General features: G+C 41.6%; 1 protein-coding gene across 17 annotated transcripts in view; it reads left to right on the plus strand.

Annotated features, from left to right (window-relative positions):
- Positions 1-19,347, plus strand: part of ralgps1 (Ral GEF with PH domain and SH3 binding motif 1) — a 115,844-nt gene that overhangs the window by 20,169 nt on the left and 76,328 nt on the right. For 10 of the 17 annotated variants that reach the window (XR_005948238.1, XR_005948237.1, XM_041238475.1 and 7 more), the window contains 2 exons: positions 10,811-10,894; positions 16,925-17,014. Coding sequence is in view for 15 of the 17 variants with exons in the window: in XM_041238475.1 (XP_041094409.1) it covers positions 10,811-10,894; positions 16,925-17,014 (174 nt within the window). In the remaining 2 variants the exon portion in view is untranslated. Of the gene's footprint in view, positions 1-7,344; positions 8,072-8,511; positions 9,896-10,810; positions 10,895-12,192; positions 12,736-14,955; positions 15,274-16,114; positions 16,404-16,924; positions 17,015-19,347 lie in introns of those variants that run through there. The other 7 variants (XM_041238480.1, XM_041238485.1, XM_041238487.1 and 4 more) reach the window with 7 other exon arrangements.

Here is a 19,347-nt window from a genome sequence, read left to right on the forward strand (position 1 = left end):
GGCTGTAACTTCACATGCTAGAACTGGCTGTTGGGTGCAGACCTCCAGTCTAATGAAGACTTGCTTCCCCTGAACTTGGCTCTCTTGTCAGGGAACAGTAACCTGAATTGCACCTTTTCAGCACGTGCATTTTGAGATGTTGAAGCAGGACCTCTCTCCAGTCCCAAGAACGAATGCCACAATTTTGAAGGTTAAGAAAAAAAAAAAAAAAAAAAATATATATATATATATATATATATATATATATATATATATATATATATATATATATTAAGGTTAATTATATAACAATCATCTTCTCCTCCTATAGGGTCTGTATAGCCTATATATAAGACCAGTTAATGTCAGTTAGATTACGTTGTATTGTACATTTAAGCAGAAAAATATTGTCTTGTGTGTGTAAGTTAGATAGTGAAATACAGAGGGAGTGCTGTATATAATTGAGAAAGAAAGCTCATATAAACATACCAGTCCATCTAATAAAAAAAGACACATTTTGACATTTTTTATGACATAATGGTTTTGTTCTTTCAAAGCCGTGTGTTTTATTTGCACTACTGCTGCAAAATGTATTTGGGTTAAAAAAACAGAAAAACCCTGAAACAGTCCAGCGACACTGCCGAGTGTTTCCATCAAGGTAAGCCAAACTGGCCGTCGGACAGACGGAATCCTGCTTCTCATGGAAAACACATTCTCCAGACACAGAGTCCAGTACCTGTGTGCTTCATTCTTCAGTGGCTTTCTCTTTTCTTTTCCATATTAATCCCATCCTATAGTTCAGATTCATCTCCCAGTCATTAATCTTATGACATGTCTTGCTAGTCCCACGAAGAACAAAATGTGATTGAATTAAGAGACCAGGGTGTCGTTTAAGATAAGTGGCTTCAAGATTGAGGATGGCAGTATCCCTGCCTGGGACAGCTTTTAAGTCTGTAATAGTAGCATGTCTTATGTCTCCTTCCACCAAAATAATTGTGCAAACTGCACTTAGACAGATTGATGAATCTGGCCGATAGGGGGCGGTGTCTGTGTGTTCTTGTCTCTCTATCAGAGTGATCAAACTTAGTGGATTTTAAATTCATTTTGTTTGTGGAAATAAGTTCAAACTTAGAAGAAACTAAAGCAGACAAACGTTTTGGCCAGTGCCACCTTTGCTGTACGGTACACTGAAGAACACGCTATGCCAACGCGCGCGTCTGCTTCTACGTTTTTACCTTGGAATTCTCATTGAGCGTTTTTGAAGTCATGTCTGTCAGGTACAGTATCCAGTTATAACACAAAACAGAATTCCAGACTTCGTGAAGGTTATAAAGTCTTTTTCGGAGTTGTAATTATTTTTTTTCACTAATAAAAAGCATGATGTTTCTGCACGGCTTGGCTGTCAGGAATGCCTGTGTGTGTGTGTGTGTGCGTGCGTGCGTGCGTGCGTGCTCGTGTGTGTGTGTGTGTGTGTGTGTGTGCGTGCGTGCTCGTGTCTGTGTGTGTGTGTGTGTGTGTGTGTGTGTGTGCGTGTGTGTGTGTGTGTGTGTGTGTGTGTGTGTGTGTGTGTGTGTGTGTGTGTGTGTGTGTGTGTGTGTGTGTGTGTGTGTGTGTGTGTGTGTGTGTGTGTGTGTGTGTGTGTGTGTGTGTGTGTGTGTGTGTGTGTGTGTGTGTGTGTGTGTGGTAGGCAATGAAACACACTCTGTGGTTACAGCATAGCTCTTATCTAGGCAAGGCTCTATGGACCAGCTGCTCCAGAGTTTGGTTTCACAAGCCTTGTGGTTGGAAATTTGCTGAAAAAGTCTTTTCCACTCATTTCATTTTATTTTTTCTGGGTTTTGCGTGCAGTAGCTTCAATATTTCCCCGTCTTTGATTTATGAAAATGGCTGAGGTTGTTTAATTTGATACATTTCAGAATGTGAACACTCGCATCACTATGGCAACGAGGCTATATGAGGTGAGAGTTTCCTGTAGTATTTATAAAAGTGTTACCATTAATGATAATTGCATTCAGTTAAATAGTAACTAGCTGCGTCTGCACCACATCTGTGTGAGTAATTGCAGTCTAATTTAAGGCGGTTTTCCTAAGGTGAACTACCTGAACTAGGTACGTTTACCTGAACTACTTTCTGTTAAGCCCAAGATCAGTGTTAATGATGGTCTGTGAAAGCACTGCTCGGAGTTATTTTTGTATATTTCTCTACATTACACCCCTCGGTATCTCACGAAAATTTTCCAGTGTGGCAATTGGATAAACACTGGACATTTGAGCCAGTCCATGCAAGCGATGAGTCTTTTAAACAAACGGTTTGTACCAGGGTGCTTTTGATACTAGCAAAGACGCAAGAAGCTTTAGCTCTGTCCTGATTCTGCCATTTTCTGTCTTTTTTCAGCAGTTTAAAATCATTGAAAACGTCCTGTGTTTGACACAGAATATTGCCTGAGAAAAGATTCAACACCCACACAGATGCATAAACTGTGCTGTAAGGAGTGAGAGTTAAGCTACATTGTAGATGTGTCTTGGGTTGGGTTTTAAGATTTGCTTCAGAGATGATTCCAAGGTGACCATTCTAGTTACCAACCTGAACAGTGCATTTAAAGAAGCTGGCATCTTACTCCCTTAACAAGCTTTAAATGCACATTTACCAAGCCCACAGCGGAGGAAACAACGAGAGACACCTCTCTCCCCCCTTAGCCTGCTTACTGTGTGGATTCCAGTGGTTTTTAGTCATGAAAGACTTAACAGGAAAAGCTCCAGACCGCTTGAGCACTGCCCAATGGAGAGGATGAGTTAAGACCTGGCAGAGCAGAAGGAAAGTGGCAGCTTGCAGACGCTGCCATCTCACACTCCTTTCTTCTGACATGACGAGCAGTGAAAGAAACTCATTGAATCTCATTTTGGCAATAGGAACTGAGCCTGAGATGTGGGAAGCAATTTCTCACACAGCTGCGTCTGGTTTGTGAAATGGATAATGTTACCAGATATAATATATGTGAACATCATTTTAGATCTTTTAGTTATGTAATCAGAGCAACTACAAAATGATGTCGCAGAAGTCATAATGTCTTCAAGTTTTTTTTTTTTTGTTATGGCAAACTACAAAGAGGCGTGTAATTCAATAGCTTAGCGTAACATTATTCAGCAGATTTCATTCGACTTTATGAAGCAAAATGAGTTCATTCTAGAGGGCGATGCAAAGCTTTTTGGCCAGGGCTGTGTTCTCCGGATATGAAGACACCAGCTGCCACCCGGAACTCGATTCCCCGGGCTGATCTTTCCATGGGTTCCGGATTGATGGACCAGGTTCATTCAGTCTCCAGTCAGGGATCTCAGTAGAGGTTCAGGGACAGCGGTGCTTCAGTGTGCACGGGGGCTGGCAGCTGATTACCAGCAGTGTAAACCAAAATGAACATGTTTTAGCATTTCTATCCAATGCAATGATGTGTTTTGTTACAAAAAATGGGAATAGTGTAGGCTTCGAGGCAATCGGATTGTTTTTCCCACACTAACATAATTACATATCAGTCAATCAATCAATAATTCAGTCTTTGTTTTATACAGCGCCTTTCATAGTAGACCACCATCACAAAGCACTTTACAAGATAGTGAGGAACGATGCATAATACATTAAAATGAAATACAGGGCATAGTGCATTAAATACAAACAGTACAAATCAATGCAAATACATTCTATAATGGCATAATGCATTCGGTACAAGGCTAGGATGCGATTGTGATATATGGTCACCTGCTTAAATTATTTTCAGATGATTTCGGGTTCTTGTGAAGTGCAGTGACATTCTGTGATGTGTTTAACTCTTCGTGTTAGTGACCCTGTGTCTGTTCATGGTAACCTTGTCCATTGTTCATGAAGAACTCAGGGTTGGGTTTGATGTTTTCGTTAACTGCTGGTGAGCAGGAATTGGAACAGTTGATAAACTCCCACGCAGGGTTAGCAGATACAGGAGCGAAGACAACAGAGAGCCCACTTTAGAATGTTGCCGTAAAGGGATTTTTTTTATCGGACTGGTTTAACCAGCTCCTCAACCAGCACAGAGCCTCCCAAACCAGCAGGACCAGCTGAAAACCAGCAGCTCTGAGCATCTCAAACTGGGCCCGCTGCGGCTGAAGCTTCCTCTCTGTTTGAATAGACATGGAGTGGAGCATTGAATTCATGTTGACACCAAACCAATAGGAATTACTCGCCTTGTAATTTGTATTGCGTTAGCCAAAAAATGTCAGCCTGCAAACCGAGAGTGGCATATTGCCCTGATTTGTGGTCCACTCGCTTGATTTGTTTAGTCTACCACACTTGTGGAGTAAATCCCTATCTATCCCACTGTCTTGTGGTATTGTCTGTTCACACAGAGAGACAGAAACCGACATCTTTTGATGTCTTTTCCCTTTTTAAGCACTGTTATCTGGTCTTATAAATGCATCTTCCACACTGTTCTAAGGAGCGTGGCATGTTTTTAGGTGATGTCACTGTTTTATCGGTGCTGGTGGAGAACACGGTTTGTGTCGTCCGACGAAAGAAAGAAAACCGTTTGTCTGGAAGCTGAAAAAGAAAAAGAGAAGCAGTCTGGTAACGATGGAAAATCGTTTTTCCCAGCCGTTTTGGAGCAGATTCCAGCACAAGTTTGTATGAAAATGGCAGTAAACGGATGTAATTAAACACCTTTTTTTTTTTTTTTTTTTTTTTTTTTGCCCACCAACTTTCCTCAAATGAGCCAATTAAAAAACCCACCGTGTCTCTCTTACAGTACTGCAGTGTTCTCTGTATTGGATTACATTCCTCGGTGGAAATGCGGTATTCAAAATAACATTAGCAGCTGAGGGTATACTCTCCAGGGGAGAGTACCTTTCATTGTAGAGGAAGAGAAACCAAGGGATTCCAGCTGCTTTAGCAAACAGACCAGCCGCCTGCAGCGTGACCTTCTTTCAGACGTCCCATTAATCGCACAGTGGAACACTTTTGGATTATTCTCCCAGAGTGGCTCACCTGGTAAAGGCACGGCTGCACGGAAGCACAGGTTCCTGGGGGGGGCCTTGTGCTCCCACTGCTGCGTTCCTCCTCAATTCGCTACATCACCCCCTACTGGGAAGGTGTTTGGCGATCCTCTTGCACAGACACTTCCAGGGATGGCCTCCAGGGGGCGGTAGCTCGCTGACATCCGCTGTCTTGTTCCTGGGTGGGTGTAAAGAGGCGATCGGCTTGGCTGTGGGATCCCATCCACTGGCCTTTGGTTCTGCTGAGCTGTTCTGCTGGGTTATACCATTAATGGAATACATTGGATGTTTGAAATATGGGAGCAGTACAGGGGGGTGAAAAATGTAGCAGTAGAGAGAAAAGAAAAAAACCAATCAATCTGGAATGAAGCGGATGCATCAGCATGGCTCTGCTACAAAGCTGGTGCGCACTCTGCTGTATGTTCGGTTTTGTTCGTTATTTCTATGCTCTGTATTCTCCTGCTGCAGGGTAGTGTTGAGTGTAAGTGAAGCTTGAAACACCCACTGAAGAAATATGACAAGCATTAAAATCTGTCGCCTTGAGTGAACAGAGCGGTTTATTACACTGGCAGCGCTTGCTTTAACATCCCTCTCCTACACACTGTACAAGAAATGAAAAAAAAAAAAGGTTCACTTCAATACAAACTGGTATTACAGGTTATAAATAACAGGTACGGCTGGTTTCACAGGCCCTGATCAGCATGAACTAGCTAATGTAACTTCCAATGAGGGCTACGAAACCAGCCACTAAAGAAACATGAAATACGTGACATAATGCCTGCTTGTTCTGTGTATGGTCTGTTCTTATTGTCATGTGTAGTGTCATTAGTTAGATTTTGTGTAAGTAGCACCGCATTTTAACATGTTGAGTGAGGTCGATTTTAAGATAATGGTTTCAAATTAACCTTATACAGTCCTGGTATTGCTGTAGTTAATGTGTTAATTTTCCACTGGGAAAGCCGCCCATAGAATTCATTTCCTAAGGAAGTGGGTAATTGGCATGTGATTTGCCCATATTGTAAACCCTAGAGGAGTCAGCTTCCCTATGATTCGCATGCCTTTGGAACTCTGCTAGCTTGTAAAACAGTGGTGTTATTTATGTCGGATGGCATGGTAACTAATTTAGTTTCTTCTTTGCAAAATGCTATTCATCTTTCGAACCCTGCTCTCCATTTGTAACAGTAAATTAGAAAAACAAACCTGTTTCTGAAAGCTCCTCCCTTTTTTGCGATAGCTGGAAACTCCAGGCACTTTGTGATAATCGCCGAATAAATAAAACGAAGAGGCACGATCTGTATTTTATTGTACTTTTTCTTTTTTTATTGCACAGTTGGAACCTCTGCGTCAGCAGCACTCCAGAAGCTTTGAATTGAATTTGAAATTCATCACAGCATTGCCCCCTGGTTTCCTTTCAGTGCGAAATACCCCCAGGGTGAAGTTCTTCGTACTGAGCAGAAAAGCACAGGAGATACTTTATAACAAATTTGCCTTTTCTAAAAGCCCCCCTGGCGACGGGTTCTGTTTAATGTGAGGCAGCAGTGTTGTTGTTGTTGGTGTTCCTCCTCGTTTGACTTCTTTAGGGAGGGAATTAAAACCCCTTGCGTTCTACGCATTTGACAGGTGTCTCCCAATCAGGTGTGCAGAGTGTCTGTGTGTTCCAGCAGCATCAGTCTCAGAAGGAACGGTCTGGAATAGCATTTAAAAAGCCCCTCTCTCCTTGTGTCTGCTTGGCTTAAGTACAGCAATTACAACTGAGCTTGTCAGCCAGCTTCATTAGCCCTGTGTTCACGGTAAATGTGTCTTTATTTAGGATTTGAACCCCCTCTGAAATGCCATTGGAAGGCTGATATTGTAACCGGGCCAAACTGTGTTTTCACCCAGGTCATGTTTTCATGCGACATCTACCTGCTAATTTGAAGAACTGGTGCACGCCAGACATTAAATAATGAGTTTTGAAACCCGTTTCGCCTGTTGTCTCCACATGTGAGAACTGCAGAGCGTGTGAAATTGTATCCACCCTTGAGATTAAAAAAAAAAAAAAAAAGGTGCTTCGGTCTGTGAATCTTTTTATTTTTTTCAGTGAAATCTGAAAAGCACATGCTTGAGTTCAGGCTGTGGAAAAAGCTTCGATCCCAGGGAAATCAAACTGGGGGGGGGGGGGGGGGGGGGTTGGATAATACTGCAATAAATGTGAGATTTTTGCATTTAAAGAAAAAAACACAACCGAGTGAGGTTTTTGTGATCCCATATCGCTAATATCAGGGATGGCAATAAGACTCCCTTTGCATAGCAGTTTCCCTCATTCCAGGTTTTACTTCAAGCTTGATTAGCCACAGTGTACAGGTGTGTCTGATTAAACTCATTGTCAAACCACGAATGGATCGCACTGCTCTGCAATTGGAGTCTGATTTACACAGGCATTCCTAATGAGTTCTGTAATTGTAGTTTTTAAAAATGTTTTATATGTAAAATATGATTGTCCCATGTTGTAAAATCAAAGCAATGTTATACTTCACTGGTGTTCCAAGGATATGACGTGTCATTAATCAGCTGATTCCTGTAAATGACATTTTTTGCCTTTCTCCTTTAGAAGTAAAATTCTAGCTACGGTCACAAATGTGCCACAATGAAAAAGAAAGACAGCGTTTTCTGAAGTCTGCAGCCGCTCGGGGTCTGGTGGCGCCAGAGAAAACAAAGCAAGGCTTGACAAGTTTATGAATTTGTCTGCTTACGTCCTGGCATTTTGACGTTTTCTTGTCATTCTCATGACGTGAATTATAAGTATTTTGCAGACTGTGTATTTAAAAAAAAAAAAAAAAAAATTGCAAAAATATTGACTACAGATGATCGTCATGAGACCGGCTTATGCAAAATAAAATGTTATTTTCCATTCTGGGATAAGCGAATGTGAATTTGGATTAGACTCCCTTTGATTTCGTAATGCATGAAAGGAATTTGAAGTTGAAGCTACAACACAAAACTAGCCCAGCAATCTGCTTGCAGTTTTTCTTGAGGGCTGTTTCAGAAGTGATGTACACATGCAGGGGGAAATCGTACAAGTTCCTTACACTGGCTTCAGGGTAAGGTTTGGGGTTTTCATTGGGGTATGCTGAGATCATCTTGCAAAGCAATTGTATGTCAGATAAAAAAGAAAGATGCAGATGTGTGAGGAATGCGTATTGGATGAGATTTGGAGATATGTTACAAAAATGTGCATCTTATTTTTGACAATACAATAAATTAACTAGAATAGTAATGTCCTTTTTATTTAAAACAATAATTCTGTAATGGAAACCTCGAATGGTACCTGTAGGAGTCCCAGGTGTTTATCTATTTTCTTTTTACACATGCATACATACCCAGGAATTACTAATAAAGATATTTTTATTACTTTCAAATTGAGCACAGGATGCCATCAGTCCACACTGTTAGCAGTGAGAAACCGTTAACAGTGAGCATTTATAGCTGTGAGAATATTCCCGACTGTAGATGGCTCCTGGTTACCAATCCTGGGGAGTTTTCAGTGATACCTGAACTCGAAATAAGGATTCACAAGTCGTTGGCAGCATCCAGTCGTCACGGCTGTTACCCTAGTCCTCGGCGGGCTATTGCAAAACCTGCCTTCCTCCAGCGAGCTCTCGATGGCTTCCGCAGGCAGCTCTCATGATGTCACATGGCTGAGGAATGCAGAGTGACCAGGAGAAGAGCGTAAATGTGTCAAGATTTTATTACAGCGAAGGGCCTCAGAGCTCACTTAAATGGCAGACCCTCAATCCGCACTTTGCTAAAACTTCACGGTGAATTGACGTCACTCCCAAAACGCACAGCATCAGGAGAGATGGGGTTTGCTCATGAATGAAACATTAAGTTAAAAAAAGGAAAAGCTGTGCTTTTGGTTTTGTCCCTGCTTAAGAGCAGCCTGTACTTTATTGCCATGAATCTGAGTTGTACTCTAACTGTTGTCACAGAAGAGGTTTTTGTTGATGTCGCTGTTGTTCAGATAAGGATTGGCATTGGTACAGGTGTTCTGCTGTGCCTGGCTGGTTTCTAGCTTTGATCAACTCCGATTCACTCCTCTGCCAGCAAATTCCAAAGGGGGTGTACTGAAGTGAACCTGATAATCTCACATGAATGTCGACCAGTTCCAGAATCCCCTGTAAAAACACTGCACTGTCTGTTTTCCTTCTGAGGTCCTGACAGCCCCTGCATGGAGCCAGAACTCGCTGTGAGCATGACTGCAGCAAAACCACGAAGCAAAAACATGTTAGCACTCACAAGCTTTCCTGTGTGAGGTTTGATATTGGTCCGCATTCACAGTACAGTGCGCGCTGCTTGTGAATTCCGCTCGAAGGGGTCTCCTAGGTTACGATGGATCCCGCGGTGTGTAACGGAATGCAGGCGAGCCTGGGTTAAGACGCTGGGGTCTCCGGTTCACGCCCAGACTCTATATACAGTATAGTATATGCAACTTTATATACAGTAGTATACATTAAAAAAAAAATTATAATACTGAAGGTATCTGACCCTCTCCACTGCTCAAGGAGTGGTTTGAGGCAAGGTGCAGGTCATTTTGGAATCGTTAGCTGTGAAAAAAGAGGGAATCCTGCTAATCATCAATGCATTATTTATTTCAACTTTTTAAAGAAAAGTTTTACTGTCTGGCAGTTGGATATTAGGCTCACACATAGTTATGAAGATATCTAAAATAAATTTGACCAGCTTTTCAAATGATCCTTTGATGCATCATTATTGGAATAAAAGCAGAGCAAAACCTGGAAACCACAGCAGCACTTGACTGAAAGCTTAACCAACCATAAACCCCAAGGTCACCTTCAGTGCCTGGATCTAGACGAGGTTTGAAGCACAAGCTGGCAGACGCAGCCGAGCTGCTGGTCTGATCTGAGGTATTTTTTTTCCATGTATTCAGAGGTTTGAAAGTCTTAAACATGTATACGAAGCATTCCAAAGGAGAGCAGAAAGACGGAAATATTGACCAGTGTCTGACATCTAAGGAACCTGCTTTAGATTAACAGACTTTTTGGTTCAAGATTAGATAACAGAATTTAACTACAGTTTGCTTACCAGGTCGACAGTAAATGCAAGAGATAGAACCTTTCTGTCTTTCATTCTTTTCTTTTATTTATTAAGTCTGCTTTCTTGCTCCGAGTTCCAAACGCGTTATTGTAACAGCGCTGCGTACGGTATTCAGTTTCGGAACGCTAGCAAGCGCTGGAGTTGCACGAGACGTGGTGTAACATGATACTATAATGTTATGTTTTTAATTTTACATTTGGAACAGAAAAGAAGACAAGATAAGCTTCTAATTATTTTCAAGTGCTGGGGAATCTCTGCAAAGTTAATGCAGCTGCTACCGGATTTGGAAAGCACAGGCTCTATTTCACTTCATTGCAGTAATGTCAGCTGATGGGATGCGGTATTCATCTGTAATTTTATTCATTGGGAGCCCAGGGTTTTGATATCGTATTTTTCAGAGACGATGGAAAAGAAATTAATGATGGACCTCAAGATCCCAGCTTCGCTCTCCCATAACACCGAGCACGTGTTTGTATTGAAGGGAATCAGCAGTGTTTAAACAGGTCCTTAGACTGAAATCCAAGAGGAAATTCAGGGTAAAAAGGAAGGAGGTGCAGCTTCTTTTTGAAGCGGTTGTGACCTTTGTCGTTTTGTGCCGTGATTGTGTGGTGTTATTAGTTGACGTTGTATTCATGGGCAGGCTGGTCCCAAGTCCCTGGGGGCCCCCCAGTAAACGGGTACAGTTGATGTAAGTTTCACAGTGTTTTGTGTTATATCGGTTGCAGGAGCTGGCTAGCTGCGGGTGGAATAAGAGGGAGAAGCACAGGATTGCACCCAACGTCGTCGCGTTCACAAGAAGATTCAATCAGGTAAGCGCTCCACAAAGCCCCGTGGGTATCTGGGGATCGGCATGGGCAACAACAGGGCAAAACCGAGCATGGAACCCAGTAAGAGTGTGGAGAAAACGCTGTTGGAACTACAGAAGTGCTAAATGTCTTCTCGTTTTGCGTTTTCATCAAACTGTTTCCCCTGGTGACCTGGTAGCAAAAATCAGGCCGCCTTATCAGCGTTGATGATAACTGTTCTTCGTTAAACTAACAAATGTGAAATACGGTTTAAGGAGTTCAAATTGTGTTAAAAGATTCCAGACTTTTTACTGCTGGCAGTTTCAACAACAGATGTGAAATTGACAGCCAGTAATAGAATAATTCTGCCAGGTCCCTGAAGTGCTGTAGAAGTGTATAAACACGTATGGCCCAATCAGAGATCTGAGGTCTGACAAGCAGCAGAATTTTTTCCATTATGCTGAGATATTGCTAAAATCCACTGAGCTTTCTTTGATTTATAACTGAAAACGAAAGAAGGATCGCTCCTATCTCGGGGTGCAGTTTGTTCCATATTTAACATTCAACAGACTGCCCAATCCATCTTCTGTAGGGTTACCCGGGTTAAGATAAGGTTAGATTAGCACTCCAGTAAACTGCAGCTTTGCATGCTACTTGCTGTAAAAAAAATACACTGCAAATGTAAATATTTCAGTTTGTATGGTATTGATCAGCGGTAAGGGTAAAACTCCTTATTCACAGAACTGCGTGGTCAGGCTAAACTGGACAATTGATTACCAGTTTAGCCTGGCCGTATGTTTAGCCTGGCAGTTTAGCCTGGCCGTTCACTCTGAGGATACGGGACAGAGAGCTCTGTCCCTTGTCCTATGGGAAGAAAGCAAATTTCCAGTGTTGTCTTTGTAGTAGATGCAGAATAATTTCAAACAGATGTTGCTTCTCAACTGAAAACTTAACCTAAATTAAACAGGCTATTACAAACGCTTTCAGGACGTGGTTTTGTAATTTCAGTCAGATTCCCAGTTGTCATTGGGTGATGAAGCTCTGTTTTCTTACGTTGTTAAGGGGAGAGCTCTTTCTCCGAGGAATGGCGCGCCTGTTTAGAATTAATCATGTGCTCTTGAGGACTAATCCTCAATAAAAAGAGAAGCATTACAGGCTTTTATTGTGAAATGTTTGCTGCATCATTCTCAGCGTTAAACAAGCCAACGTTTCAAGCCCGCCAAAGCTGTTTCATTTAAGAACATCTCAAGGATGTCTTTTTTTGTTTTCTTTTTGCAAAAAAAAAAAAAAAAAAAAAAAAAAAAAAAAAAATGAATAGGAAAAGATGAGTGTGTGATCGGTCAGGAATGATGTTGTTGTCAGGACAGAAAAACAGCAACAGCGTTATCAAGTTCTACATCATGTTTCTGAGAAGCTGGGAGTGCAGGGGGTCAGCCAATTAATCTGTAACGAGGTCTCCAGAGATACTGTCGGAAAATGTATACGTTTCAGCAGTTGCAGAAGTAAAGCCTACAAAAAAAAGAACATGCTGTAGTCATATTTTAATCATTTTATTTGTACCTACTATTAGCACAAGCAACCTTATCAAAGGAACTGTTTTTTTTTTTCTTATTGTGTCGAGTGTCTTTCGGTAAATCTGGCATATTTTCAACGACAACAATTTACAGCAGAATAAAAAGTATGTTTGCTTCAGTGTGCCACTTCTGTCCAGTGGTCTTGCTGCCTTCAGATCAGGTGACTTTCAAGACAGGATGTAAAAAAAGATAGCAGCTGTACAGCTGGGTTTTTTTTTCTGGCTCTGTCTACTCAAAATATCTGTAAATCCTGAATTAAATTAGGAAGAAAAACAAGCAACACACTAACAGGTTTGTTTCATGACAAGAAGTAAGAGATAGTTTTGTTTAAACTCTCAGTATGACACCTTTTAAAGAGCAGTGCCATTCTCGGATCTCAAATCCGAACTCCCTTCTGGTTGATTTCTTCCTCATCTCTGTTTTTTCTTCCTCTCTCCCCTGTCGTCTTAACTTTTGGAAGTGCAGAACGCTCTTGAAACTGGGGCACAAGGTTTTTTGTGTGTTTCGAGAATCACACAAAGACAGTTCAGTATGATCGTATATAAGCTGGGGTGACACGTGTCAGAAGAGATCACTGGCACCAGAATTGACATAAAAACTTAAAATACTCTCCATTTCAGTACATCTTTTATTCTGAGCCACAAGTCACCACTGTTAATCTCTTCAGAAATAAATCTTGCAGGATTGGTGGCTTGGGCTGCCAAGTAGCGTTGCTTTGAGCTTGTAAATAATTAAGTTTTCAGGGCTTTCTGCCGTCTTAACCCTCTGTGACCCCTGTCTCTGCAGCTGAAAGGAGTCCTTGTTTTTAAAGGAATATTGCATTTTGCTGATATTGCACTTTGACACATTTCACAGAAATCCTAAATTCTCTCTCTCTCTCTCTCTCTCTCTCTCTCTCTGACTCTCTCCTCTTATCTCTCTCTCTCTCTCTCTCTCTCTCTCTCTCTCTCTCTCTCTCTCTCTCTCTCTCTCTCTCTCTCTCTCTCTCTCTCTCTCTCCTCTTGTCTCTCTCTCTCTCTCTCTCTCTCTCTCTCTCTCTGACTCTCTCATCTCTCTCTCTCTCTCTCTCTCTCCTCTTTCTTATCTCTCTCTCTCTCTCTCTCTCTCTCTCTCTCTCTCTCTCTCTCTCTCTCTCTCTCTCTCTCTCTCTCTCTCTCTCTCTCTCTCTCTCTCTCTCTCTCTCTCTCTCTCTCTCTCTCTCTCTCTCTCTCTCTCTCTCTCTCCTCTCTCTCTCTCTCTCTCTCTCTCTCTCTCTCTCTCTCTCTGTCTCTCTCTCTCTCTCTCTCTCTCTCTGTCTCTCTCTCTCTCTCTCTCTCTCTCTCTCTCTCTCTCTCTCTCTCTCTAATTCTGTTTATTTAACCTTTTATTCCTACATTTTATACTGCAAGTCAAATTTTAAACACATAATAATAAACCAAATCAAATCACTAAAACTATCCTTCCAGAAAAACATCCGGGGGTCTTGTTTTGTATTTCGTAATCAGCTCCTGCCAGACAGGATTCTTTTGGCGTTCTGTGAGCGACCCCTGTTTTTGTTTTCCACTCTTTGCTTTGGCAGCAGTGTTACACATTGAAAGCAGAAGAATTCCTCTATTGAATGGAGCCCTGTGATCCACCTGCATCTTCTCATCCCTTCTGTTTGTACTTGTGAGCTTTGTCTTCCAGATGTGACTGCCTGCAATCACTTTGGAAAAAGTGATGCGACAATGTGATACCAGTTAAAGTTCATCTTTCTTGGAAAAGACAGCATGTTGTTCGTTTCAATGGGCTGAGAACTGAGCAAACAGACGTGGGTGGTGGTATTGTTGCAATGATATTTTTTACTGTTGTTTTTGCTGGAGCACCCCCCTCATCAGGTCTGTGGGTTTCATGAAATGCTGTTTCTTTTGGGTACGCAGTCCTCCATGTCTGTTTTAGTAGTGCCAAGGGAAATCATTCCAGTGCGGCTAGCTTGGCCGTTGTTTTGAGTGGGTTTTTGCTTCTGAACAACTTTTCGTTTTCTACTGGCTCAGTTCGTCAACCTGTTTAACCAGAGCTACAACACACTAAACAGTGCTGAATTTAGGAAATAGCAAAAGAATTCGATAACAAGCAGCCTTTGAAAAAGTCCTTTTGATTCGAAGTTTCTTTTGGTATTTCTAAAAACAACAACAAAAAAAAAAAAACTTTTCAAAGCTACTGCGTTGTGACATTCTGGACGCCGCTTTTCTGTGATAAATGTTGACGCCGATCAAAATCATCCGTGCACTGGGGTAAAACAAGACTCCCAGCTTCACCCCATTGCATAGGAAGAAAATGAGAAACGAGTAATGCTTGGAAGATAATATAACTGTGACATTTTGGGACCTTTTTTATTTTTTTTTACCTGCCAGAAGCCGCTGGTGTTATAACACAGAGCTGACTCTTGAACTGTATGAATAGCTTATTTCTGGTTTGAATAAAGAGGCTTCCACACAAAATCTAGTCATATCATAATACTGCAGTATGAATTAGAGTCGTTCGTTTAGAGTCTTTAAGCAGCTTGAGCTGCTCTCCAATTATAAAGCACTGCAAGAAGGTCCTGGAGCCCGTGTGAAAAAGCTGTTAGTCATTTAATTGTGTTTGACACTGAATTCCTGCTTGTATATGGCTCAGGCAGGTCTTTATAATAGTGCATCATAAATAATGATTTAGTAAAGTAAAAAATCTCTCTCTTTCTCTCTCTCTCTCTCTCTCTCCCCCTCTCTCCACTTCAGCTAGGTAAGCCACATCATATGCCTATGTACCCCAGTCTACTTCATGCCAGCCCTGTGTGTTACTGTAGTCATTTTTCATATGAAACAATAAGATGTGAGTCTTTTTTTTTATTTCACACTGAGCTCACATTTTAGCTGTTGCAGTTGTTAAGCGTGATCATCAAAGACAATTTGGAACACCCCCCCACCCCCACCCCCCTCGCTGACAGCACTCTTGTGAATCAGAATCTAAGGAATTCGGGTTGATTTTCCAGTTGTAGAGCACTGCTCACGCAGCAGAGGTTCAGTGAAAGTTCACATTTATGTTTCGTTTTTTCTTATACTGTTTTTGCACCCGCTTGTCCTTTCTGTTGATTCATGTTCAATCCGCGGGTGTTTGATTAGGCTGTAAGCGTGTTGTTTTGGCTTCTTCGCTGTACATGCAAGTAAATATATCTGCTTTCCTTTTTTTTTTAATGTGTTCGGTCTCTTCCAGCGAGTCTCATCATTCAGGAAACAGGAGCGTTAAATCAGGGTTCAGTGCTAAAGCTTTCGTTTCTCGTTAGAACATTGAGCGCTGCTTGGGCCAGACGAGTATCCTCTTCAGTTTCGGCTCTCACCCTAAAAGGCTGGGAATGAGACGCAGATCATCCTTTGGCAGGGCTTGTGAATGGATGAGCTGGTGTTTGAACACTTGACAAGTTTACTGTAGGGGATTACTCCTTAATGCAGAGCAGTCTCTGAGAGAACGAGGACGGGCTGAAACCAGGTTACAGCAACCAAAGCCATTGCGATCTGCGACTCTGTGCTCTCAGTCTCAGCTTTGGTGCCATTCGGTAATTCTCTGTTTGTCCCCCCTTTAGTTCACATTTTGGAACATACATAAAAAAAAAAAAAATAGTAACACTTTACATTGTGTCACACTCTATTAGTTACTTAGGGAATACGTGTGCGCTTGAGCATAATTACAATGTTATTATGCATAGTTGCAATATTAAATCATTAGATGTAAGTATGGAATTGTATTGGAAAACCTCACAGTTGGACCTCAGGCTTCTTTGTTTGTCGAAGAAGCATCTTGAGACGCTTCCTGGCGTTGTGCGGCCGTCTGGATTATGAGAGTTTTGAAGAAATTGTTATTTATTTTTTGACATTTTTCCCCACAGTTGCGGTTTGAGATACTGCAGGGCCCAGGAAAGCAAATAATTTGCGAGTCCCAAGTTAATCACAGTGTTTCCTCATTTGGTAAATATGTGTTGCCTGTTCCCTTCTTGTGTCCTCCGTGTATCCCACATGCGAGGAGTTCATTTCACTTGAAAAATGTTTATTCTGCTGAGTTTCTTCTGCACTGTTCTTGGGTTTTGCGGATGGAACTGTTTTTGCAGTTTGGACAGAGCGTGCTTCATTGCGGAAATTCACAGAAATGTACCTACAAATTATATAAAGGCTTGTTAGGAAATATTGACACTTACTTTCCATGATATTGGGGTTATGTTGGGGTCAATTTTAATCCTGCAAACAGCGGAATCTCTTAATATCGCCTGCCCCTCATTTCAGTGTATATTCAGTCTAGTATTGCTGATCAGTGAGTGGGTAATAACTGCAGCTGGATTCATATTTAGTTAAAGGGAGGCTGTATTTCGCTCGGTCACTGTTGATCAATAAAGTAGTCCACACTGTGATTTTTTAAATTGATTTCTTTATGAATGCCTGTTTTTTTTCTTTATTTAGAATCTTTTTTTTTTTTAATTGTTTTTTTTCTACAGGTCAGCTTCTGGGTGGTACGAGAATTGTTAATGGCACAGACCCTAAAGATACGTGCAGAAATACTGAGTCATTTTATAAAATTAGCGAAGGTAAGCTTCACTTCCTCTTACACATTTAGAATGCTCTTACTGCTGTGTGTTCTATCGGTTCTTCCTTTTTTCTGATACAGCAGTGTACCCATAGACAAGTCCTACAGTGTCTGTCTGTCTGTCTGTCTGACTCTCTCTATCTCTCTGTCTGTGTCTGTCTCTCTCTCTGTCTGTCTGTCTCTCTCTGTCTGTCTGTCTCTCTGTTTGTATATCAACAGTTAACTAATTTCTTTGTTCTCTATTGTCCTTTCTTCTTGGTATTCTGTACAGATGCTGTTCTCGTTATTACATTGCTTTATTTCTTTTTTTTTCATTTTTTTTTTTCATTTAACTTGCCAGCTGTTATAGGAAAGTTATTAACAGAGTTATGCTGCACATCTTGTTGGAAGAAGTACAAAGACAGGATGACGTGTGACTGAGAGACACAGGCTAGTTGTCATGGCATTTAAATTATAAAACACGACATCCTCATATGAGGTAACCCACTCCTAGTCTCATACGAGGCCATTGTGCATTTGCGTCGTCCATATCTCCCCATATAAAGAGCAGAAGAAGAGTTTAACCTAAACCAGCAGGAGTACTTTACATTAGCAATAGGCTGTGTGTTGCCACAGTCCTAATCATTTATAACAATAGACTTCAGCAAGCTGGTCCTGCCGGCTCAACCCTTATGCTGTGCAGTTATAGATATGGAACAGGGGCTAGTATAATGGTGAAACCAGTTTCCGATTTTGATAAAAAAAAAAATAATGCTCCTCCTGGGCTATATAATGGCTGTTCCTGCAGCCAATGCTAGAGACCTCCTGAGGGGTCAGGCTCTAAACAACGAGCCGGTCCAGATTACAACATAGCCAGGCTCTCGCATCACCGCCTGCTGAAACGATTACACTCCAAGTAATTAAAGACAGAGCAGAGGGAAAGAATGCAATTAACAACCCAACAAGCGAGCGAGAATGAAATGTCAGGGTCAATAAAGCTGCGAATTTGCAGATTCTTTGGGGGTGTTTTGGCAGGACTCGGAGTTCCCGAACTCTTGAGAGCCGAGTCGTCACAGTTCCAGAACTCGTGTGTTTGAAATTCTGCTGTATTGCAATGGTTCAGTATGAATCCTCTAAACCAATATGAATCCCTCCTCAAATGAAATAACATCAAATAGATGGAACTGTGTAAAAGTTGGTTCAAGCCGTGGAAAGTCTGTACAGCTCGTTTCTAACTGCAGTTGGACGCGGATGGCCCTGTTTCTGTTTCTATTTTAATGTGAAAACTTGTCACAGACTCTTCGGGACAGCACTTAAACAGCACCTTCCAGTAACTAAGCTGTTTGCTTTATTCCTCTTGAAGAAAGTGCATTTGTGTTCTCATACTGCAGGGTCCTTAAACTACAGCGCAACAATCTGCCTTGTATTCCACTGTGCTGTAAGAATAAGACATGACCTATTTCATTTACAAAGGCTGCTTGTGATTCCATAATGGCACGTTCTCTAAATACACCAGTATTTATTCTTTATTTTACTCTTGAACTAGATTTATTCGGCTATTTATTTTAATGAAGAGGGGGTTTTATACCCAACTTAATGAGGAGAAAGTGAAAAATCCAGGCCAATAACAGTAATGTCATTTTGTGTATTCTTGTATCCTGGAAATAACGCTCTTACTTACCCAGCAGTTTGAGCCGATCAAAAGCGACGCCTGGAACTGAACTTCTGACCTCGGCGTTGACTTGTCTAACCAGCCCGCGGGTAGTAAAGCCAGCTTTTATAAACCCCCATGGATTATCTCGACCAATCAGCATCCGACAGACGCCTTCCAAAAGCTTTAGAGTCTTGAAACCCAGTTTGAAAAACGACAGACTCGTCAAGCTGGCTATGCGATCCAAAATCTAACCTAAAATACAGTTGCTGTCATAAACTAACCTGCGGTCATTGTGTTTGTAGTACCAGTAATACCCTCCTCGGTGGTCATTCCCTGTAGACAGCGGGCCTTTCTGAAGTGCATTTGGTTGTGGACCCGTCAGCTCTGTACCTGGCGTTGGCGGCTCTTTTGGCCCTTAATGCTTAAATGGATCAACCACTGTTGTATGACTATAGCGAAACTTTCTCTGTTCAATGTGCCATCTTCCTTCGCCAGTTGTCTTGAGAGCCTTGGTAACACATACTAATTGAACAGATATTGCTCGTTCTGCACTGTGGTTTTATTGCACGCGAGTCAGGGCCAGCATCCTGAGTGTGGTGTTAATTATCTGAAAATAACGTAACCTCTTCGTTTTGGAGTGACATTTTTTGCAGTGTGTTTATAAGTTTTCACTTGGACTGTTTGCCACATCTCGGCTGCAC

The sequence above is a fragment of the Polyodon spathula genome, chromosome 49, assembly GCF_017654505.1.
Source record: "Polyodon spathula isolate WHYD16114869_AA chromosome 49, ASM1765450v1, whole genome shotgun sequence".
Taxonomy (NCBI): domain Eukaryota; kingdom Metazoa; phylum Chordata; class Actinopteri; order Acipenseriformes; family Polyodontidae; genus Polyodon; species Polyodon spathula.